This window comes from Bos grunniens, chromosome 14 (genome assembly GCF_055505025.1).
Source record: "Bos grunniens cultivar Pamir isolate PY7600 chromosome 14, Bosgru_T2T1.0, whole genome shotgun sequence".
Lineage (NCBI taxonomy): Eukaryota > Metazoa > Chordata > Mammalia > Artiodactyla > Bovidae > Bos > Bos grunniens.
Window position 1 is genome coordinate 51,023,142 of NC_141178.1, and position 24,208 is coordinate 51,047,349.

The window sequence follows — 24,208 nt, forward strand, 5'->3', positions numbered from 1 at the left end:
GGTCGTGATGATTACAGTGACACTTTCATCAGCAGAGAGCCTGAGGAATAGCGGCAGGGGTGCCCTCAGCCTCTCGGCCTGTCTGCCCGTGTGTGCAGCTCCAGAGCACTGTAGTGTCTGTCCTGCTGCTGCCAGGGTAGACCTCCTCCAGATGGTTTTCTAGCCACCCAAAAGCACATCATCACTGTTAGGAGAATCTGCCAGACAAGAGTCGAATTTTACTTACTAGTCTTGTTGCCATAGCATACTTCATGTGATCAGAGCCAGTTCTGATTTACCTAGCTGGCCACTTGGCTGCAGAGAAACATGTCACTCATTTGAACAGGTGATCTGCCTCTCCATTTTAAGAGTTTGTGCAATTTCAGAGGAGTCTTAGCACAAATTCTATTAGTACGTCACTGTCTCAAACTCATCGTCACCAGATACTTTTACAACATAAATTCAGGGTCCACACTTTTATGCACAACCTGAGTATTTACATTTTACCTTATAGTGAAAGCATCAAAAATTACATCTTTGATTTGTTGCAGGATTTATATTATTCTTATGTGGTACGTATCACAGTTCTCATTAAATCACTTCTGAATTTCTTTCTGAGTATCTGAGTTAATTTTTTATTTGTGATATTCTGATTCCATAGGCTAACTCAGTGAGACAGCCCTGGTAGTCAAGATGGTGCTTGAGAGTATTGTCAGGCATCATCCTTGAAAGTCCCGCACTTGTTCAGCAAAAACGTTTTTCTGACCTTAGGCCTATTGTTCTGAATAATCTGTTGTGATAAGTATAAGAACTAAACATGCAAAATGAAAATAATAATTATTTGCTTAATTATATATAGGTTCTGTTTTTTAATGGAAAAATTTTTGATTCCATCAAAAGCTTTAAAATGGTAAAATTTTCTGATTATCTTCACTTTTGTGTTTGGAATCCTGTATTATTAGAACTTAAGAGTACAAAGGCACTTTAACCTGGAGTCCCTGATCCTCTCGGATTTGCTAGGAAAACATTTTCTAGGCGTTGTTAAACCAGCTATTTCTTAAATGTTACTCAACTTCGCGGGGGTGGATTTTATCTAGGAACGATTTACCCCTGAAAGTCAAAAGTCATGTAGCACCATAGTTTTTTCTTTAATTATTGTTTTTTAAGCACACCAGATCTGGCTTTATATTGACCTGTCCCACACTTTGGAATATTCTGTCACCTATCAGAAAATATGCACTACTCCTCCCTGTTTTCTCATAAACGTCTTTCAATTGAGTCTAAGCCATAAGTGTTACCTCTGATATTTTCACTATGAAAACTTTAGATACGCAGTCATTTCATCTGCCTGTGTGTTGCGTACAGCTTAAAGTTGATTTGATCTAGAATCTGCAAGTTTCATTTTTTTTTTTTTTTGCATTGTTTCATCACTATCATAATGTGTAAGAATTCAGTAAATCTGTCAATCTTTTTTTCCTACTTGTACTTTTCAGGGGCGTGTCTTTTAATATTAACACATAAGATTCTCATGCGTCTGTTCTCTGCTTTTCACACAGGCGTGTAGAATCCATTTTATAGTTGATGTTGTGAAGCATAGCTCTTTTCTGCCTTAGTATATTAAGGCTTTACTATGAATGCCTCCCCAGACCACTCTGCTCTCCCATATAACTTATCTTTAATGGAGCATTTCTAGAAATATAGTGACCCCTCAGAGGCTACCAGAGTGAGTGGGAATCAAAATGCTCTTTCCCAGGATGGATGCTCCCCTGCTCACACTGTCTGCAGAGCATGGCTGTTTGCTTGCGGTTCTCTCTGGCCGTCTTCACAGGGATCCTTGTGGCTTTCCTGGAGTCCTCTGCTGCTGTTCTTTCCTCCCCTGCTCTTTGTCACTTGCGTCCTCCTTGTTTAAAAAAGGTTCTTTGTCTCCTTTGCTGTTTTTCCTATTGTTTCCCTTGTACTGTTTAGGTTGGACTCTGTTTGTGGTGTGGTTTTTATAGCCACTGCCTTCCAGGAGCACACCTCTAGTTTGAGAAGCAGCTAATGACATTCATAATGCAGAGTCTAGCACTTCTCATTTTTGTTCATGTGAGAGGTCTGTAGCCTTTATTTTAAATTTCTGGATCCAGTCTAACCACTAGGTTCACTGGGGCCCTGTTACTCTTCCTCCCCACCCCCCATAGTGTTTTCAGTCAGATTTTTGAACTTTTGTTTTGTTCAACTCACAAAAGCAATAGAGGAAATGTGAAGATATCTCTTTAGCAGGAGTTCAGATTCTGAGTTATTACCTTGTCAGTTTTTAAGCTGCTTTTCCTTCTTGTTTTCATTATTCACTGTTGCCAGGACGCATAGACCTTCAAGGGCATAGAGGTTGAAAAATCATGATATACTCAAAACATTTAGACTGTGGTAGTAGGAAAAAACTAGAATGTATTGTAAATGTTTAAATTCTGTTTTGCTCAGATAAATGTGGGGTGGTTGAGAGGGTGGACTCTGGGGTCAGCCTGCCCTGGTTTGACTGGCTCTAGTACGTACTAGGAGAAGGCAGTGGCACCCCACTCCAATACTCTTGCCTGGCAAATCCCATGGACGGCGGAGCCTGGTGGGCTGCAGTCCATGGGGTCGCTAAGAGTCAGACACGACTGAGTGACTTCACACTCACTTTTCCCTTTCACGCATTGGAGAAGGAAATGGCGGCCCACTCCAGTGTTCTTGCCTAGAGAATCCCAGGGACGGGGGAGCCTGGTGGGCTTCCGTCTATGGGGTCGCACAGAGTCGGACACGACTGAAGCGACTTAGCAGCAGCAGCAGTACGTACTAGCCTTGTGATCTTCAGACAGTTGTTATATATTTTTGTGCCTCAGTTTCTGTGTTGATAAGATTGGGAGTCTAACGTACTTCATGGTATCTGTGCTTGTTATATGAGTGGATATATAGATAAATAGATAGATAGGTAGATATAGATATAAAGCACTTTGGGTAGTACCCACCCTGTGATTGCTGGTAGCTGTACTGTTACTGTGATTCCCTTTGTTTCTGAGTTTAATGTTTGACCTGCTCCTGCTTTTGAGGTTTCCTTTTTATCGTCCAAATCCTATCATGTACAGTTTACATTGAGGAATATCAATTTATCCTTGATGTCACTACATCAGACCCTTAGTTATAAACTCGGAACATGGCTAAAAATGCAGACTTTAAAGTAAGAGGACTAATGTGTTTATGCTGAAATCTTTTATGAAACTTCGAAACACAGAAAAAGAGCTCAGTGAAGAAGGCAGGGCAAAGCTGGATAGCATAGCTTAACTCTAAACGTTTGAATGCTCTAAGAAAAGGGGTTAGTTACGTGTTAGTTAAACTGTTGGAAACTATTTGTAAGGTTTTATTCATCACTTGTAATTCAACATGAGTTTTTTAAATCAGATGTACATTATTTATAAAAATAAAGTAGAAGTTTTCATTTTAAGAACATGTTTAAACTAGTAAAATACTCAGAAAAATTGAGAAGTGTGTTTTGTGTATGCCAGTTATTAGTTTTACAGATTAATAGTGTTTTATTTTGAGGCTCATGAAATACCCATCCTAGTGTTGATAAATTTACTAGTAAAATTGCAGCAATGTATTCATTCTCTAACATCATTCAGTGCAAGGGTGGGGGCTACATTCCAACTACACTTGTTACTAAACTGTCTGGTACAGAGTACACATTCAGTTACAAATAAAAGTAGTTAGTAAACTAGGCCACGTGTTTTTGAATTGATAGATCAGAAGTGAGACTTTATAAATTTTTGCATTGTGATTTTTGTTTTTTCTTTAGAATATTTACAGGGTCCACAAGGCTAGATGGAAATGCCATTGGTAAGTATGTACATTCAGTTAAAAAACTGACTTTTGGGCTAAAAGACTTTAAGCTTTAAAGTAAATGTTAATCTATTTCTATTACAGTGGATTTTGTCCGTTGGCTCTGTGCTGTGTCTATGGATGAATTACTTTCTACTACGCATCCAAGAATGTTTAGTCTGCAAAAAATAGTAGAAATATCATATTACAACATGGGAAGAATAAGATTGCAGTGGTCTCGAATTTGGGAAGTTATTGGAGATCATTTTAATAAGGTATTTGAGTAATTATACAATTTGCTTAATTTGTAATTTTTTTTGTTTAAAATTCCCTTACCATAATCTAGTTGAGAGGCCTTTTTCCTTTCTAATCAGTTTTTTATTACATTTTTTTGTAATTAGATTAGAAAACACTTTGTCTTATTTTTTCTTCTAGAAATAATTGTTCTAGGTTTTAAGAATTTAGTTAAACTATGTTCTTCTTGTTGAGAAATATTGTTAGCATACTTAGTGCCGCTATGCAGAATCTTTGGATTTACCTGTCTTTGCTATTAATGATATATTTTTCTGGAAAATTACCTATTTTTCTGCTGATAATTAGCATCCTGTATTTCTGTTGCTGTTGCAGGTTGGCTGTAATCCTAATGAAGATGTAGCTATTTTCGCAGTAGACTCCCTGAGGCAGCTGTCAATGAAGTTCTTAGAGAAAGGGGAGCTTGCTAATTTCAGATTCCAGAAGGATTTCTTAAGACCTTTTGAACATATAATGAAACGGAACAGGTATTATATTTGTTGAACTGCTTAACATCAGGAAAATAGTGTATTTTCCACAGTAGTGGGTGGGGTGATGGGGGTGGAACAGAAGAGAAGAGGGGAGGGGGAAACCTGAGATTTATCCAAGCAATTATATTACTATTTTAGGTCTCCAACAATTCGCGATATGGTTGTACGGTGTATAGCGCAGATGGTTAACTCTCAAGCTGCTAACATTCGGTCCGGATGGAAAAACATCTTCTCTGTATTTCATCTTGCTGCATCGGATCAAGATGAAAGCATAGTTGAGCTTGCATTCCAGACAACAGGACATATTGTCAGTGAGTATCCCCTAAGCTCTGTTGAAGTTAGAACACAGCACAACACAACATCAGTGTGTTCAGAGGATAGCTCAAGTGTAAGATTATTGGCTTGTCATGGGCTTTACCAAGTTTGCCTATAGAAGCAGAGTAAAAAGTGATAGTATTACCATTATTATAATATTATAGTTAACATTTATTGAATGTTTACTGCATGGCAAACACTATAAGCACTTTGCATGTATTTTCTTCAATTTTCACAATAACTGTATGAGAAAAATATCTTTATTATCTTTTTTTTTAATTAGATACAGAAATGCAGATCGAGTGAGGTTATGTAATTTGTCTAAAGACACAAAACTAATGAGTGATGGATTGAGGCACAAAACCAGAGTCTTAAGACATAGCCTTTGTTTCTGATACTGTACTACACAGCCTCCTTTGACTTTGAAACACCTAAGATGTTCATTAAGCCTCTCTTAGAAGATGATAATGACCATCGTTGTCATCAACATCAAGAGTGATGACATCACCATAGCTATCATTTGTTGTTTGCTTAAATTTAGTAAATTAAATATTGTGCTAATGATAAGCACTTTGTTGTCGTTTAGTCGTTAAGTCATGTCTGACTCTTTGCAACCCCATACACTTGCCTCCCAGGCTCCTCTGTCCATGGAATTTGCCAGGCAAGAATACTGGAGTGGGTTGCCATGCCCTTCTCCAGGGAATCTTCCTCACCCGGGTATTGAACTCAGGTCTCCTGCATTGCAGGTGGATTCTTTACCATTTGAGTGTTCCAGTCTCCGTTAGGTGCTGGGTTTATAGTAAAAACAAAACACAGGCCTATCTTGCTGTTCCCACTACCCATGGCAGTCAGGTGACTGGTCAAGACAGACTTTGGAACCCATATCTTTTGGAATCAAAACCCTTAACCTTCAAGAAGTATCCATTATATCTAGAGCTTGGTATATTTGGGTATAATTAGGAATAATTGAAAATCTTTATTTGGATATATTTTTCTCCCTTATAGCCCTTGTGTTTGAAAAACACTTTCCAGCGACCATTGATTCTTTCCAGGATGCAGTGAAATGTTTGTCTGAATTTGCGTGCAATGCAGCTTTCCCAGATACAAGTATGGAAGCAATTCGACTTATTCGCCATTGTGCAAAATACGTGTCTGATAGACCTCAGGTATAGCATCGTTTAGTAAACAAAATGTGATTTAGTATTTATTTCTAGTCTGAGATCTAAGTTTATTTGGGAATCTAGGGGATATGAAGCATGTTTCAAAATTATCTTGAGTTGTCACATTTATTGAAGACGGGGTATTTTTCTGAGTGTTTCACATGTAAAAACTTGTTTAATTTTCAGTAACAACTTTATGGGATAGATTGTGTTATAGCCCCATTAAATAAGGAATCTGAGGCACAAAGAAGCTCAAAACGTGCCCCTGCTCATAGGGATAGTGAAGGAGACAGGATCTGAACCCAAGCCTGTGTGTTCAGCCATTACCTTGATACACTCTTTTTTGTGTGTCAAGCTCTGCAGCACTGAAGGTAACTGTGGGTGAGTGTGGTTGTAAGCACTGGAGTGAAAGCTTGAATTGGCAAGCTGGCAGCCAGCTTTGACTTGCATATCTTTGTAACTGTCATTAGGAGAAAAGATGGCTTCATAGATTTTGTGTCACATGCTGACATGGACCTGTGGTGTGTTCGATCCGCACACCTCCCCAGTGTGGTAGTGTGGCTGTGTGATGTTATAACCACTTAAATGCCTGCAATGGAAAGCTGATGATGGAGTTGGAGCTGAAAGCAGCTTTTGGACTCTATTCCATGCTCTGTAGGCAGTTATAATCTCCATCTTTTTATAAGTGTTTTTTAATCAAATTGCTCATTTTTGATTTGCAAAGTGTTTATTTAAGAACTGCTTTGGAGAAATGTATATAGGTGTTAATGCCTTGTCTTTAATAAACCCGCCTTTCTTTTTAAGGCTTTCAAGGAGTACACAAGTGATGACATGAATGTGGCACCTGAAGACAGAGTGTGGGTGAGAGGCTGGTTCCCAATTCTCTTCGAGTTATCATGTATCATCAATAGATGCAAATTAGATGTAAGAACCAGGTAACAATCAGTATTTGTAATTAAAACTTTGCAAGGGTTATTTTGACCTTAATCAAATTAACCTTTCTTATGTGAACATAAGTTTAACTTGATCAAATATAGTAATTACTACATAGGCAAATTTTAAAATGTGTTAAATAGAGCAACAAAAAAGGGAAATAGATTACTTTTCCTTAAATTTTGATTGTTTCCAAGTTTGAATTTTAGAGTCCGTGTTAATTTACACATTCTGTCTTTTCATACTTTTGTTTCCAATCAGAAATTGAAGTTAGTCCCAAACTTTATTTTCTGATGAATGAGAAAAGAATTTCCAAATGCATGTCCCTGGTTGCTTTTAGGTAAAGAACCATTTCTCTTTGAAGACTGGCCAGTAACCTAGTTTTGAGTAACATAGGCCTGTTGAAAAAGAACTCTTTCAAAAGTATAATCTCAATGAAAGATCTGTATGACTGCCCAGTGCATTTGTAAAGAAACTGCTGTGGGTGTGGTATAAGCAGACAAGTGCTCGGTGCACACATTTTATACTCACAAGAACTTGTTAGGAATTTGTTAGCGTTCTTAGCAATCCCATAATGTAGTTTTTCTCACTCTGTATTTTTGACTGCCAAATTGAAATGACCAACTTGAGTATCCTAATATCTGTCAGCAGGACATCAGAAAGGTAGTATAGACTTGTAACAAATCAGTGATAGAATGTAATAAAAGGATGAATCTCTCCTTCCTCCCTCCTCTTATGCCAGAACCACACCCATCCCTGCTGCTGCTAAGTCGCTTCAGTCGTGTCCGACTCTGTGCAACCCCAGAGACGGCAGCCCACCAGGCTCCCCCGTCCCTGGGATTCTCCAGGCAAGAACACTGGAGTGGGTTGCCATTAAATTTGTTTTATAGCCTAAGAAGTTTTTTGTTTTTAGAGTGTTATTTGTTACAACAGATTCTTACGAACTTTAAAATAATGCAAAATATTCTCAAATCTTGGAAACTTGTCACAGAATTTAGTCATCACAAGCACATTTGACATTCATTTCACATTTAGGCCCTGAGGAGTTTTTGTCAGTGGACCTGTTAGGAAGCTTGATAAAATTCAAGCTAGCCCCTAATTGATTATATATACCACTCTCAGATGTCCACCACTTCAGTAGAGCAACTTCATGTGGTAAGTGAAAGTCACAGAAACTCAGCACTCCCTCCCTGCCCGTGTTTATTTGTAGAAATCTCTTTGGCGGGGGACGAACGGACCTGCTTTCTTAGTCTCTTACCTGTCCTTGTCTGGGACCATGCCACCTTGCTTTTCACTGTATCCTGTGTTCAGATTATGGATGGGTTTAGTTCTTAAGAAGAGAAAATAAGTGTTCTAGGTGGTAAAGAGAGAGAAAATGTGAGTAAGCTTTGTCCAGGGATGGCTTTGATTTTCTTACCTCACTCCAGGATTTGTAAAGGAGTTATTTCAATTACATCTAAAAATGCAGCACTGCGATTTGTATAACACACTAATTATAGAGTACTTTCACATGCATTCTCATTTGAGTCCCTCAAAATTCTGTAGATTTAGGGTTAAATAATTAACTTAGAGCCCTCCATATTCTTTTCCGTATACCAGCAACTTAAATATTCAGCAGAACTCCTTCGATAGGTGAAAAGCCTTGGGAACCTCTGTGGATCTGTGTTTGCTCTAGGGGCCTGCAAGAAGCAGGATGTTCACGCCTGCTCAGCCCAGCCACAGGGAGCTATTCAGCATCCAGTTACTTGGAGTGGGAAGAAGAACCAGCCTGTCTCATTGTGTGTGTGTGGAGGGGACGTGGGGGGCGGGCATGGAACTCAAACAGGGTTTTCTGGGAAACATACAGTGTGTTTCTTCCACAGAAATTCCTTTACTGTAGTTTTACACATTAGGTATCTTACAGAGCAAACAAACTTAACTTGCCTTAGGACCAAACTACTGTAATGTTATTTTACATCCGTTGAACAATCGCGTGTTACTGTGTACCACGCGTGTATTGGTACCAGGCCCAGGGGGTAGCATTGCAGCAAATGAGCTAGACCATCTCAGGGAGCCCTCAAGTCCTCAAGGAGTATTTCACAGGAAATATTGTTCTGACTTATGACCAGACTTTGGGAAATACAAACCTTTTCTAAGTGGAAGGGTACCTATATTTTCTTAGAAGAAATTTAACGAGAGAGAAAAGATCAAGCTTTTTAATGGTTATATGAAGGCATTATTTCAAGAAGGATAATAAGGAATCAGAAGGCAATTTTGAGTTTCAGTTTTAACACTTATTCAGAAGAGAATGAATGGAATGCTAAAGCAGCTTATTCTCAGGGAACACTTCACTGTGCGCCCTGTGTGGCACATGCTGCCCTGGCCTGGCACGCGGCTGGGAGTAGACACCCTGCCCCCTTGAGTGGGGGTCTTAGTGAATTAGTTTGAGAAGTCCTTTAGTTTGAGGATACTACATGAACAAGTGGGGTATTAGCTAAAAATTCCTATAGTTCTTTGAAAAAGATTTTCCAAAATCTAATTTTATTTGTTCTTAAACATATCAGTATACTTTCTTCTGTGGTCATAGAGCCACCGAATTAGTATTCACCGAAATTATAATCTTTCTCACTGTGTAGTTCCCGTGTACATTTTTTGAATGCTGCAATGATGGAGTGGGAGTAGAAGAAAAATAAAAAACTGAAGGCCAGGGCCTTTGGAGTTTTTCCCTAAACAATCCAAAAAAAAAAACCTGTTTACAACCTAAATTTCTTAAAAGTTTAGTATCAATTGTTTTAAACTTAGCTTTCAGTAACTTTGTGAACTAACTTATAAAAATCTATTTTAGGAAGGAGATACTGATGTAGTATGCTAGCTTTTCTAACTATAGTTTTTCATTTTAGGGGTTTAACAGTAATGTTTGAAATAATGAAAACTTACGGCTACACTTATGAAAAACACTGGTGGCAGGATTTATTTAGAATTGTTTTCAGAATCTTTGACAATATGAAATTACCAGAACAGCAGACAGAGGTAAGAGATTTTCAAGTCAAAAGGTTCTTTTTTCCTAATACATTTTAGTATTTCAGATTAAGCACAGTGAACAGAAAAAAAATCCTGGAGATTTCTTCTTTGAGGCATTATGATATAGTAGTATATCTTTGTAGCATGTTTTCTGTCATCAAAACAGTGCAGCTTTGACAATAGAAGTGAGTTAAGGTTTTCGGTATTTTTGTTGAACTTTCAGTATCTTTTCCTCATTTTAATACTGTCACAGCTAAAACATCAGTAGTTCTACTTAGTATTCATAGTGACTTATTATTCTAAATTGAATAAAGAATACATGGTAAGTTTTATTTATTTCAGTATCTTTTAATTGTTTTAATTTTTGGAGTATGGTTGATTTACAATATTGTGTTGGTTTCTGCTTTACAGCAGTGATTCATTTATACATCTACTCACTCATGGTGATTCCTTTCCCATATAGACCATTACGGAGTATTAAGTAGAGTTCCTGTAATGTTCAGTAACTAATGTTCAGGTTCTCATTGGTTATCTACTTACACGTAGTAGTATGTATATGTCAATCCCAGTCTCCCAGTTTATCCCTCTCCCCACCCACCCCCAACTCCCTGGTAACCATAGTTTGTTTCCTGCATCTGTACCTCTGTATCTGTTTTTGTAGATAAGCTCACTTGTACCCTTTTTTTCCGATTCCACATGTAAGTGATACCATATGGTGTTTGTCTTTCTGTGACTTCTCTCAATACAACAGTCTCCAGGTCCTTCCATGTTCCTGCAGATGACAGTATTTCATTCCTTTTTAGGACTGATACACATATGCACCACATTGTCTTTATCCACTCTCCTGTTGATGGACATCTAGGTTGCTTCCTTGTCCTGGCTGTTGTAAACAGTGCTGCAGTGAATATCAGGGTACATGTATCCTTTCGGATCATGTTTTTTTCCAGATATATGCCCAGGAATGGGATTGCTGGGTCCTCTGGTAGCCGTAGCTCTATTTTTAGTTTTAAGGAACCTCCATACTCTTCTCCATAGTGGCTGCACCAATTTGCACTCCCACCAACTATGAAAGAGAATCTGCTTTTCTCCGTGCCTTCTCCGCGTTTGTAATTTGTAGACTTTTTTGATGATGGCCATTCTGACCGGCCTGAAGTGATACTTCATGATAGTTTTGATTTGCATTTCTCTGATAACTAATGATGTTGAGAATTTTTTAATGTGCTTTTTGGCCATCTGTATGTCTTCTTTGGAGAAATGTCTCTTTAGATCTTCTGTCCATTTGTTTTTTGATATTGAGCTGTGTGAGCTGCTCGTATATTTTGGAGATTAATCCCTTGTCGGACTACCCTCATAGCTCAATCGGTAAAGAATCTGCCTGCAATGCAGAAGACCTGGGTTCAATTCCTGGGTCGGGAAGATCCTCTGGAGAAGGAAATGGCAATCCACTCCAGTATTCTTGCCTGGAAAATCCCATGGACAGAGGAGCCTGGACGGCTACAGTCCATGGGGTCACAAGAGTCGGACATGACTGAGCTACTGAACCACCACCAGTCCATTGTCAGTTGCTTCCTTTGCAAATATTTTCTCTCATTCTGAGGGTGTTTTTTTGTTTGTTTGTTTGATTCCTTTGCTGTGCAAAAGCTTTTAAGTTTAATTAGGTCTTTTACTACAAACCAGTTACAGAATGTGTTTCAGTGTTTGTGGGGAGAGAACATCAGGTCTTTGCATTTTGTTCCATATAGTGTGTTAAATGCAAATTTGGGGGCCTCTCTGACCTGCAGAAGATTTTACTTTAGATCTACCGGTAGGCTCTTACTTAAAACATGTTATTAAGTAGACATATGTTTATGCAGGGGCATAAAACCATGAATGAATGAATCAGATTAGTCCATTTGAGAAAAATAAATTACTTACACCAGTTTTATTTTAAATCTATGCTAACCCCACTTGGAAAATTCTTATCATTTCCTTCCTCTTATTTTTTTCCCATGTTCTGTCATATTCTGGAGCAAGACCAACTGTTGCAGTTAATGCTATGACTTTTCAGTAGCAGACACTAATAACAGGACAATGCAGTGATGGTTTTTTATAATCAAAACAGTGCAGAAAATAGTTATTCTATGCATAGATTTATGAGATAATGAGAAATAGGTATCAGATATGAAGTTGAGGTGAGTATATTCTAGAGGGAGTTAAGCACTCTGAAAGGAACATGCACAGTCTTTTTTAAATATGCAAACATTTTCTTTGTAACTTCTAGAAACTAATGAGTGGCCTGACCTCCGTGTGATTACTGTCTCCCTTGTAGAAAGCCGAATGGATGACGACAACATGCAATCATGCACTCTATGCGATCTGTGACGTGTTCACCCAGTACTTAGAAGTGCTCAGTGATGTGCTTTTGGATGACATTTTTGCCCAGCTCTACTGGTGTGTGCAGCAAGGTAGGTCTGTCCCAGTAAATAACACAGTGTTAAATGTGCCCCTGGTGATACACAAATGAATTGCTCTTTTCTTTTCCAGACAATGAGCAGTTGGCACGATCTGGTACAAACTGCTTAGAGAATGTTGTTATTCTGAATGGTGAAAAATTCACACTAGAAATCTGGGATAAAACGTGCAACTGCACACTGGACATCTTCAAAACCACAATCCCACATGCGTAAGATTTTACACCGCTTTGTATCGAATGAAGGGCATAGAAGACTTGGTAGTAACTAGTGATTCCTCATAGCGAATGCTTTGTCAGATAGCTCAGTGTTCTACGAATTTGTGTTTATTACAGACCAAACTCCTATAAACCGTAACAAATACATCAGTTGTTTTATAAACCAGAACCTTTAGTCTCATCATCCAAATTTGGGTCACAATGAAGTACTTTTATGAGATTTTATTCATGCAGATTAAACCAAGCAGTGGTTCTGAATTTTTTAAAAATCTCAGCATTTATTTTAGTTACTATAAATAGTCTAAGAAAACTTTATTTGTAAACACTTTAAACTACTGCATTTCGTAGTTATTTGTTATCCTATTCTGAGGGTTAAGTTTGGAATTGACTCGTAGGTGAGTTTGTACTAGTGGGGAAAGTAAGACATAGTCCTGCTGCCTGACGGTTTATGGCACCTGAATCATTTGTAGGACAACTTGAACTTCCCCAGCTTATTTTATTTCAAAGTGTGTTGGCTGTGGCATGTCTCACGCTCTCAGTGATTGGTATGGTTTTGGTATTTCAAAGGCTCTTGACCTGGCGTCCCATTTCTGGAGAAACTGCTCCCCCAACCCCATCTCCTGTGAGTGAAAACCAGTTGGTAAGTTTAAATAAATCAATCCTAGTTTAAATCATTGGACTATTTATGATAAGAAATTTTACCATGGGGCAGATCCTTTAGAAAGATGGTGTAAAATATAGATGGTTCTGAGATGAAGATTCAAATGATTTCTCAAGTGCCTGCACGATACCAGTTTACATAAGGGTGTACATGCCAAGTTGCAGACGTTATTGGATATTGTTTAAACATCAAATTTTGATAAAAATTTTACCGTAGAGAAAAGTTGGAAAAACAGTATAAAGAATTCCAGCAGACCCTCACCCTGGATATTTGTTTCCTGGGCATGTGGTCACAAATTACTAATAAACTTAGCAGCTTAAAGCAGCAGCAATTTATTCGCTCACGGTTCTGGGGGCCAGAGGTCCAAACTGAAGGCATCAGCAGGGCCACACTCCTCCCCCGGGTTTGCTGCCTCTAGCTTCTACTGGCTGCTGACAACCCCCGCTGTTCCTTGGCTTGTACACACATCACCCCATTCACAGCCTCCATCTTTACATAGCTGTGTAAAGTCAGATCTGTGAATCAGATCTCTCTTTTAAGGACACTAGTCATTAGATTTAGGGTCCACCCTAAATTCAGAATGACCTCACAGTTCCTTAATTCTGAAGACCCTATTTCCATGTAGCCTTCATAAGTACCAAAGGTTAGGACTTGGACTTAGCTTTTGGGGGCCACTATTTAGCCCACTGCAGTCTACCCTCTGGTGCCCCAAAATTCATGTCTGTCTTCTGGGCTAAGACATTTATCCCGTCACAACATCCCCAAAGTCTCAATTTATTGTAGCATCAGCACTAAGTCAAAATCTCATGTAAATATCATCGTATCAGAAGTTCCAGATCTTGGCCTCTAAGTCATCTAGATCAGGTACATAGTCTGTTCTGGAGTAAAATTTCTGTGTATCCGTGAACCTGTAAAATAAATGACCCCTTGCAAAATACAACGGTGGGCAAGCATGGGTAAAGATTCTCATTCCAAAAGCAAAAACTGAAAGAAATAAAAAGGGTCACTTGTGGAGGCCGGCAGTGATCTTCACAGTCTTTCCTTGGGTCTGTCTGAGACCTGCAGCTGCCCTGGCTCTGCTTCTGGTCTCATGCTGGAACCTGGTGGGGCTGGCAGAGTAGTCTTGTCAGCCACCACATACCGTCTGACACCGCAAGTGCCTTGCATTTACTACCAAATCCTCCACAACCTGCAGAGAAAGTGTCGTCTTCATTTTCAGACCAGAAAACCTCAGCCTAAGAACTAGATTCCTGACTTTCCCAAGGCTACACGTAGCTGGAACTGGACTCTGGTGTGGTTCTGTGGACCTGTCAGCTTCTCTGCAGGGCCAGTCTCCTTGTCGGCCACCTTCTCACTGACGTTTCTGGATGCGGGTCTGGGGTGACAGAACACCCTTCCTTCACAGAGCTTTCCTGGGCGCAGCCTGCACTAAGTGTGCGCAGACCGCACCCACTACACACGTTCTGTTTGGATTTCATGACAGTTCATGGATATCGCCGACAAGTTTTACCACACAGTGAAGCTTAGAGTTTTTATCTGTTGCCCTTGGGTGCTGTCAGGCCTGATCTCAGTGAGGGTCAGAAAGTAAGCTTTTCTTTAAAAGATTACTGGCTCTTATATGTGTGTAGTGATATTAAATACTTTTCCCATTATGTCCATTATTGCAGTGTGTGCCCTGTCATTTTCATAGGCACACAATGTAAATTATGTTTTTAAAGACAATGTAATAGAAACTGTTTTCATCATTAAGCTTTATTTGTTGTACTTAAAATGAATTTTTTTTTATTAGGATACAATATCACAGAAATCTGTAGATATTCATGATTCTGTTCAACCAAGATCTGCAGATAATAGACAGCAAGCTCCGTTGGCTTCTGTCTCTACTGTGAATGAAGAAATCAGCAAAATTAAACCCACAGCAAGTGAGTTATTTCTCTCAATCAATTGTGTATTTTGTTTTGTGTATGCAAGACTTTATAAATGAAAGTTTTGCTTTTACTCACACACACATACCGTAGTTGGTTATACGGTCACTTTATTACTGAGTTTGCCGCAGCTTGGACATCCCTGATAGAGGCTGTCTTGGAGGTGGTCAGGACTCTGCTGACACCTGCAAGGCTCGTTTTTTTCCTACAGTGCTCTCAGCTGGTGTTTGTTACAAGCATGTGGGGATTCTTCCTGCAGAAGAGGGGGCCTAACAGGTCTTCCTCTGTCCTCAGCAAGAGGGGAGATAGCGGCCAGGGTGTCCAAGGAGCACTCTGCTGCCCCCCAACCCTGCTGCCCCCCAACCCCGGTGCTCCTCTGCACCTCCCTCACCTTTAGTTCTTTTCACAAAGAAGGAGGACTCCCTTGTTTTTCACTAAATTGGTTCAGTTTCATTTACTGAACAAAAGTTAACAACACTGAGAAGACAGCCTCCTTCCTGGAGGAAAACGGGAAATGTGTTCCACAGTGGCTGCACAATTTTATATTCCCACCAGCAATTCCATTTTATCCACATGCTCACGAACATTTCAGACTTCTTTTTCTCTTCTTAATAATAGCCATCCTAGTGGGTATAAAATGTTGTCTCATTGTGGTTTTACTCTACATTTCCTGATTGATTGATGTTGAGTATTTTTTCATGTGCTTTTTGGCCATTTGTAATCATTTTTGGGGAAATACTTATTCGTGTCCTTTGCTAATTTTTAATTGGGTTGGTTGGTGTTGAGTTGTAGGAGTTTCTTACATACTCTGGATACTATCCCCATATCACATAATGATTTGCGAGGGTTTATTTTCTCCCATTCTGTAGGTCATCTTTTCACTTCTGATGATATGCTCTGATTGCATGAAAGTTCTTCTTTAGCTGAAGTTCAGTTTGTCTTGCTGTTGCTCACGCTTCTGGTATCATGGTTATGAACCAACCGCAGCCCACTAAGGTCAGGGAGGTTTTCCCTAGTGTTGCCTTCCAAGAATTTTATCCTTACAGCTCTTAGATTTAGGGAATTGATCCATTTTCAGTTTATTGTTTTCAGGGTATTTTTACTAACCCTCAGTATTTATACTTGTTGTTGAGGGAAGACAGATTTTGTACCTCCTGGAAAGGAGCCTCTGGCTTCAGTTACTGTGTCTCGCTTCTTAAAAGGGAGATAGGTGGTGGTGAGTTGTCCATTTTCGTTTTTCATTCCTGTTTTCTGGAGCACAGCTGTTAGAATCTGTACCAGCTTCTGTCTACCCTGGAAAATGCCACAGTACATGGTGGCTTTGCTCTCAGCCCCAGGACTTGACCTTGGAAGGGAAAGACATAGTTGCAAGTTTGCACTGAGCTGATCTGGGCACAGGCCTTGAACTGGAGTGGAGAGTGCTGCCCCCTGCCCCTCTGATCCGAGGGCTCACGTTTCTTTCCTCCTCCCACTCCCTCACAGTCCTTTAGGAAGAGCTCCCGTGTCACCCAGAGCCCTTTAGGAAAAGCTCCTGTGTCCCCCAAGGGCCCTCCGTGCAGGGGACGGCGGCAGTGCCCAAGGACGTGGCTCAGAGGAGCGCAGATTGTGGCTGCTTCGCTCCTCCTTCACTCTCAGAAGCTGGTGCTGCCCCAGTGAAATGGTCCCTAATGTGACCCTGTAGCCCTTGTGAAGTGGACTTGTTCAGATAGACATTGTCCCCCAGACACACTGCTGGTCCCTGCTGGTGCAGGCCAAGTGCAGCTCCTCACCCGCAACGGCTCTGAATGCCCACGCAGACGTGGTGGCTGGTGAGAACACGTCTCCTCAGCCTCAGTCTCCCCGAGTCTGGGGTGTGGCCTGCGTGTCCTGCCCCAGAAACCTGGAGTGTAGTTATGACTTGGATGAGGGAGGGCTAGGAAGGGACAACTTGGACTTGGGGGGTGTCTTTGGTTTTTTACATTTTTTGACTTGAGACCTAATACTAAGAACTGAATATTCAGTACAGCAACATTTCTGAAAACTATCTGGAAAGGAGCCGTCACGACCTAATAGAGAATAAATTTAAGCAAGTTGTTTGGCTGTCTTCCCCAAATTCCTAAAACCTGAATTTAACTTCCAGAAATTGGGGGATTCCCTGGCGGGTCCAAGTGCTGAGGACTCAGGGCTCTCACTGCATGGCTTAGATTCAGGGAACTAAGACCCTGCAAGCTGCAAGGTGTGGCCAAAAACAAAAAAACTAAATCCTAGAAATTGGTGCCAGAAAAGGGAGTTTGTGATAAAAGCAAAGTAGAGAAAATTTGAAGGGTTGTCAAGGCGTCCAGTGCTGGAGCTGATGTCCTGAGCCCAGTGTACGGGCCCCCCCGACCCCACCCAACCAGGGACGATCATCCAGCTCCTGGAAAGCTTCCTGGAGAACTGACCTTGGCTGGGTCAGTGCTGCTGGCTCTTGAGCATCTCAGTAGTTGAATTGTCTTTCCTAACCTTGTGTTTCTGCATCTTCTCACCTGACCCCATGTAGGTGGAAAGTCCTTCCTTCCATGAGTCTGTGTGTCCTTACAGAAACGGCCCTTCCGAGCAGTGGTTCAGGCCAGAGGAAGGCAGCCGTGTTCCACCCCAGGCCGTGTCTGAGCACCGGTCACCTCCAGGGCGGTTGCTCTTAGTCCTGCACTAGGCATGACTCTGCGTGGACTGCTGGGCTCGTTGTGCTTTAGAAATAGGAGGCCATTTTAGACGCAGCCACCAGCCTGGATCCAAATAAAGCAGGTGCTCTGGTTGACCCTCCGTGTCTTCCAGTTGGTCACAGTCCTGAGCCCCTCGTTCCTTGCCTCACAGATCTAGCTCCTGTTGTTTTCTTCTGGCTTTTTTATATTCAGTTTTTTATATTACCTGTAGTCAAAGGTCAAACTTGGGTTTGTAGCAAATGCTATTGAAACTGTAGCTTTTAATCCATTTGATACATTTTTATTAAGGAATAACCTAAATATTACTTTAAAATTTGTCCTGGCACCTCCTTGAATGTATTCACTGTTCTGTTATTTTGAATATTTTTGTTTACTGAAGAAGTGAATTTTCTAAGGCTCTTCTAAATACTGATGAAATGCAGCTTTTACTGAGTGCTCATGCGCAGAAGCAGGCTGTCCTTCAGTGTGATGTGTGCAAGTTACCTTCATACATGTTAATGTTTCCTTAGCATTGTAATGTCACAGAAATTATAAAGGATTCAAAATAATTTTTGTTTGCATGTGCATTGGGGTGGGTTTCCTCACAGAATTTCCAGAACAAAAATTGTTTGCCGCCCTGTTGATTAAATGTGTTGTGCAGCTGGAACTCATCCAGACTATCGACAACATCGTGTTCTTCCCCGCCACAAGTAGGAAGGAGGACGCGGAAAACTTAGCCGCGGCGCAGGTGAGCGGGTGCGGGGGTCAGCTCTGCCATCTGGGCTTCGGAGCAGAGGCCAAGCGAGAGGGGCCATTTGGGTGCCATTGCCCCACGGCTGTCAGCCCAGACCATGGGACTGAGGACATGGCCGCGGTTGAGTGTGGGCATAGCGGGGAGGGGGTTCAGGATTGAGCCACAGGTGAAGAGCTTGGGGGCAAGAACCAGGGAGGCAGGAGGAGCCGGGAGGCAGGAGGAGCCACGAGCCAGTGCTGCCTTGCAGCTCCGTGAGGAAGCTGTGCTGAGAAGGCTGCAGTCAGCTCTACTAGAGCAATTGATCCTTCATCCATTGTGGAGTAGGGGGTTTGCCAGCCAGTTACTAAAGGGGTGAGGGGTGGGTTATGCACAAGGATATTTATGATTACAGTCCACAGCCTCCTACTGGTTAACAGAAGTGAGGACCTAAGCAGGGTGAGGAACGTGAAGGGGGCGGAAGCTGAGGGTCTCCTGGGGCAGAGCTTTGGGGTCAAGAGTTGTGGGCAGGGAGCCAGAGACATTGAGGGTAGTGCTCAGTGAGAAGGATGCAAGGAATGAAGATTCTGGAGATTTAATAAGAGAAGGTGGTCTTTTACTGTTGAGACAGATTACGTTCTATGGCTTGCTCATAGAAGTGGTCTTTCGTTCTAACTGTGACTGTGGGTGCCTGTGCTGTGGTGGTTTGTTTTCCAAAGAGAGACGCTGTGGACTTTGATGTTCGAGTGGACACTCAAGACCAAGGAATGTATCGCTTTTTAACATCACAACAACTCTTCAAGCTCCTGGACTGCTTGTTAGAGTCACACAGATTTGCAAAAGCTTTCAACTCCAACAACGAACAGAGGACGGCTCTGTGGAAGGCGGGTAAGCTGTGCTGGGCGGGCCGCGCCCTTAGCGGGCTAGCAGCGGGGTCACACGAGGGGACTCACAGCGCGAACGCTGAGTCTTCACCAGCCGTCAGCGAACACTCCACCGACGGGTCTTTCTCCGGCCTACAAAATGCCGAGGAACTGCCTGGGTGGATGAGCCTCCTACGTTTAATCACACTGTCAGCTGACTGGCTTTCACGTTGTTTTTCACTTTCTGTGCTCAGCCTGGGCCTTCCTATCTATACCGTCTGCTTACTAGAGCTGAGAGGGTCCCAGGCATGAAGGCATCTGTATTGAGTGCCTGCTCCCCAGGGCGTGGCCAGAACATAAGTCAGGGTTTTGAAGTGGGAGGGAGATTTGTTTTTGAACAAGTTGGAAGATTTAAGTAAGAAGCAAGCTTTTTAACAATTTTACTGACATTGTTATTTTTTAAAGAAATAGTTACTTGGGGCAAATAAGGTGCAGAACAGTGCTGAAAGGAGAGGCTGAAGAATATGCATAAAAAAGAAGGAAGCTGCTGTTCTTGAACATGACAGTGCTGGGTGCTGTACACTTAGGAATTTTATTTCATCCATGGTATCTCTTTACCACCTCATTAAAGCCACCCAGGCTCTGTTCATTCTCCCCCTTCTTGTACAGCCTCGCTTCTGTAAACAGACGGTACTTAACTTTTTCCCTTTTATTCAATCCAAGTTGTGGCCACTGTTCAGCTGAGACCGTTCCTGCCAAGGGCACTGGGCTCCTCACTTCCCTGGGCCTGCAGGCTGCTGACCTTGGACCATTCTGCGTTCCAGGCAGGCTGTGCTCCTTCACTAGATGTCTCCCCTCCTGTTAACTCCGACTTCCCCTCTGCAGGCTTCAAGGGCAAATCCAAGCCCAACCTTCTGAAGCAGGAGACGAGCAGCCTGGCCTGCGGGCTGCGCATTCTCTTCCGGATGTACACGGACGAGAGCCGGGCCAGCGCCTGGGAGGAGGTCCAGCAGAGGCTTTTAAAGTAAGACTTGGGGCTTCGGCCCATGCAGCTGCTCAGTACAGAGTGCGGAGGGCCGCGCCGTGCCCGGGGAGTCCACAGCTGGGCAGATGACTTGGGGCCTGCGGAAGAGATTGTAAAAGCTAACGCAGTCTTATAGACAAATGTGCTTCCGCAGAGTTGTTGAGATATAAGCAAATTGTCTTATTTTTGCTGTTACAGGACAAAAGAGGAAGTTCTGTGTCTTAATTTTTAGGCTCTTTTTCATGTCATAGATAGATTTGTTTTTAGAAACTGATCTATTTCTGAAAGTGGAAAACATTCCTGCTGACATTTAGTTTGAAAAAGTATGTGGAGTTTCTCTTTTAGTTTTGTTTGCATTCCATTTTTACTCCATGACAACTTAAGATTTTGTCCTTTCAGAAAGAATACAGTCTTTTACCTTGTATTTTTTTTTGTCTTCTTGAGAGAATAGATGTTCTCAGAAACCAACTAATTTCATTTTAGAACTTCTGGCAGTCACCTGGGCCGTTTCCCCAGTTCTTGATGAGGCTGTTAAGGCCCCAAAGCATCGAGGGCTCGGTGCAGGAGGGGAACGGCCACCCGGGTTTCAGCCACAGTCTCGACACCAGCCCCGTGCTTGTGCTCCTCCACGGCGGTCTAGCATATAAGAGAACTTCCGAAAGGAAGAAAGTGCGGGTTTCCTGATAGGCTCCAGTTGACAGTAGTTACCATTCACTGTCCTCCTGGTCTCAGTTGTTCCTGCGCCGTGATGTCAGGCCAGCAGGTGCACCACCAGGAAGCGTGATGCGGAACCTTTTCCATTTCAGTGTCTGCAGCGAAGCACTCAGTTACTTTCTTACTCTAACGTCGGAAAGTCATCGGGAAGCCTGGACTAACTTACTGCTCTTATTTCTGACTAAAGTCCTGAAGATCAGCGATAATAGGGTGAGTACCAGGCACCTTGTCTACCAGCATCCCCAGCCTGAGGGGTGCATGCCCGAGTGGGAGGTGGGGGTGCAGGCCCTCCCCACCCCACTCTGTTCTCCTGTAGGGCAGCACTACAGGAATCAGAATCCGTTAGGATACCAACAAGCTGCCTAGGTTCCCCCACCCACCCCCACTCCCATCCCGACCCCTGGAGTCTCTCCTGTCACATCCAAGACAGCTGCCAGGCGTGGCCGAGATCATGGTTGCATCTGGGCAGCAGGCCCCCATTGTTCCTCTGGCAGAGGGACTGATTCTGTGGGAATGCACCATAAACTCATTTAAGAATTTTCACCAGTAGAAAACAAAGATCAGATGTATAATGTATAGCTGTATATACCATTTAGACTTTTCAGAAATACACATTTTACTCATTAAAAAATGTAGCAACGTACAGCCCACATAAATGGAAACGGGTTCCTGTGATCTCTAAATAGGTCTAAAAATGCCTAATCTGGAGGCTGACACTGTGGGCCCCACAGATGCCATGTAATGCCACTCTGTGCCCATGTGTGTGCCCCTCTGACCTGGGCCAGGTAGAGCTTGGAGAAGTACCTTCCGGCAACCAGCAGCCAAGTGGACTCTGAGGACTTCCAGTCCGTCTGCCTTGCCCCACACTTGGCCTTCTTAGCACTGTGTCACACCACTCCCTCATACCTTATGAGGTGGGAGAACAGCCAAGGAGAGAAACAGGCAGACAGCTAGTATTCAGAGATTAAACTACAACAAAAATATAATAGAATGTATGGAGCCCTCATATTTTATATTGCAACATTAGATAGAATTTGAAGTTTGAGAGACAACTCTATTTACCAGACAGAATAGTTTCAGTAACCCATAGCTTACAAAAACTGTGATTCTTGCTTGGCTTCTTACTTTTGCTTATTACCCAAGGGAAAACAATGATAAATACTAAATGTCTGTCATAAGTTTGTCAAGGAAACGCAATGAGAAATGTTTTCCAAAATAAGGATGGATAACTAAGTGAATCAAATGAAGTTCCGAATACATCTCAGTCTTTCAGGTGCATGATCAGTAATCTCTGCTTTATGCAGATGCGTCTCCTGTCTTCACTCTCAGGGCAGTGTCCCCAAGTGGGTTCCTTCTAAAGGCACTTTGAGGTTCTGTGGTTTGCAATGAGAACATTACTAACAGAGAATTCATTTCCCCCCAGTTTAAAGCTCATGCATCATTCTACTACCCTCTCTTATGTGAAATTATGCAATTTGACTTGATTCCTGAACTTCGTGCTGTTCTTAGAAGATTTTTTCTGAGAATTGGAGTAGTTTTTCAGATATCACAACCACCTGAACAGGAACTTGGAATAAACAAGCAATGATGGGAACTTCATATTTTTGTTGGCGTTTACATCCCTCCGTTCTTTAAAAGGACCCTGGAGCTGAGGTTTCCTACCTGAAAAATGGTTTCTCTGGATTGCTGTGTCTGAAGGTTACTTCTAAGAAGCTTAGAATTTCAGTTCGAACCTGCAGTGCTCCCGTCCATCCCTTTTGTAACCTGGTGGGTTCTGTTTGTCGTGTTGGGCTCACAAGCAAAAAACCTGTTCCCACAGTGTCAGCTTGTATGCTCACATGTCCTTCCTTGTCCTTGGTGGCAGGGAGAGCCCTACATATTTCTGGCAGGTATGGAAGTGAAACTTACCCAAAGAACTCTAGATGTAAAGATTTGAACTTCTGCAAGAAGTACAACTCAGGAGAGCTGTATTTTGAAGGATAAAAATGTTTATAATTGGGGGTTGGGGGGAAAAGAAGAAATTATTGTTCATGGTAAAAGTTATTTAGCAACTATGGTATTCTTATTCTGAAGATTTTTGCACACTCAGGCTATCTGAGATACTGGTAATGATCCTTCTGTGAAAAATGTACAGAGATGCAGGTCTGTAATATAAAAATCTTAAGACATTATAGAGTTCTTCCTGCACTGTTTTATTTCTTTATTTTCTTATTCATTTGCTAAATACCTATAATATTTTGTCAAATGCACTAAACATTTGGGTTGAACTTCTTGTCTATTTTATTTTGTGGGGATTTGGTTTTGCCCTCTTTACGGGGTGGTTATTTTGAGGGTTTAACATGCCCAGAAGCTGTTGTGGCTGACATTTGTCATGATCAACACCAACAAAGGTGGAACATACCCCTGCTGACGTAACTACCTGTAATACACTTCTCGTAGGGCTTTGAAAGATGAGCCATTAAAATAGAATGATCCTTCATGGACCGAAACTTGAATCACTGCAGAATGAATCTCGGTTGCTGTCACTTCCTTTCCTTTTCTTTTGGGTGGCGGGGCTTGATGTAGATTTTACTCTATGTACAGAATTTAATGTTGAATATATTAAAATAACAAATCTGGCATGGTTTGGGGAGGTTAGATTTACTGGAAACGTATTCATACTGTGAATTGTGCTCTGATGGTTAAAAAAACAAGATTGTCAAGCATTCCGTATTAACAGTGGATGTAGAAAATTTTTTCAGATGGATAAAATGTATATGGTACAGATGTAAAGTTTTCTATGTAAAAATTCTGTACAACTTTCTGTACAATATTGATTCTCATCTGGCATATTCTAATCAGGTTATAGGTCAATAAAGTTTTTGGATTATTTCATCAGTGCAATCAAAACCTATGTCATCCATGGCCCCATGTTTCATTGACTTTTTTTTTCTTAAAAGCCTAACTAGAGAAAGGATATT

General features: G+C 41.6%; 1 protein-coding gene across 4 annotated transcripts in view; it reads left to right on the plus strand.

Moving 5' to 3' along the window:
* ARFGEF1 (ARF guanine nucleotide exchange factor 1) overlaps nucleotides 1-24,137 on the plus strand; it is a 132,452-nt gene extending 108,315 nt beyond the window's left edge. For 2 of the 4 annotated variants that reach the window (XR_015140778.1, XR_015140777.1), the window contains 16 exons: nucleotides 3,791-3,831; nucleotides 3,919-4,088; nucleotides 4,441-4,592; nucleotides 4,734-4,906; nucleotides 5,916-6,076; nucleotides 6,875-7,005; nucleotides 9,883-10,012; nucleotides 12,312-12,447; nucleotides 12,527-12,665; nucleotides 13,239-13,311; nucleotides 15,122-15,254; nucleotides 18,579-18,665; nucleotides 19,367-19,535; nucleotides 20,396-20,534; nucleotides 21,341-21,458; nucleotides 22,672-24,137. Coding sequence is in view for 2 of the 4 variants with exons in the window: in XM_086336660.1 (XP_086192786.1) it covers nucleotides 3,791-3,831; nucleotides 3,919-4,088; nucleotides 4,441-4,592; nucleotides 4,734-4,906; nucleotides 5,916-6,076; nucleotides 6,875-7,005; nucleotides 9,883-10,012; nucleotides 12,312-12,447; nucleotides 12,527-12,665; nucleotides 13,239-13,311; nucleotides 15,122-15,254; nucleotides 18,526-18,665; nucleotides 19,367-19,535; nucleotides 20,396-20,534; nucleotides 21,341-21,458; nucleotides 22,672-22,836 (2,170 nt within the window). In the remaining 2 variants the exon portion in view is untranslated. Of the gene's footprint in view, nucleotides 1-3,790; nucleotides 3,832-3,918; nucleotides 4,089-4,440; nucleotides 4,593-4,733; nucleotides 4,907-5,915; nucleotides 6,077-6,874; nucleotides 7,006-9,882; nucleotides 10,013-12,311; nucleotides 12,448-12,526; nucleotides 12,666-13,238; nucleotides 13,312-15,121; nucleotides 15,255-18,525; nucleotides 18,666-19,366; nucleotides 19,536-20,395; nucleotides 20,535-21,340; nucleotides 21,459-22,671 lie in introns of all 4 variants that reach the window. The other 2 variants (XM_086336660.1, XM_086336659.1) reach the window with 1 other exon arrangement.
* The last annotated feature ends 71 nt before the right edge of the window (nucleotides 24,138-24,208 follow it).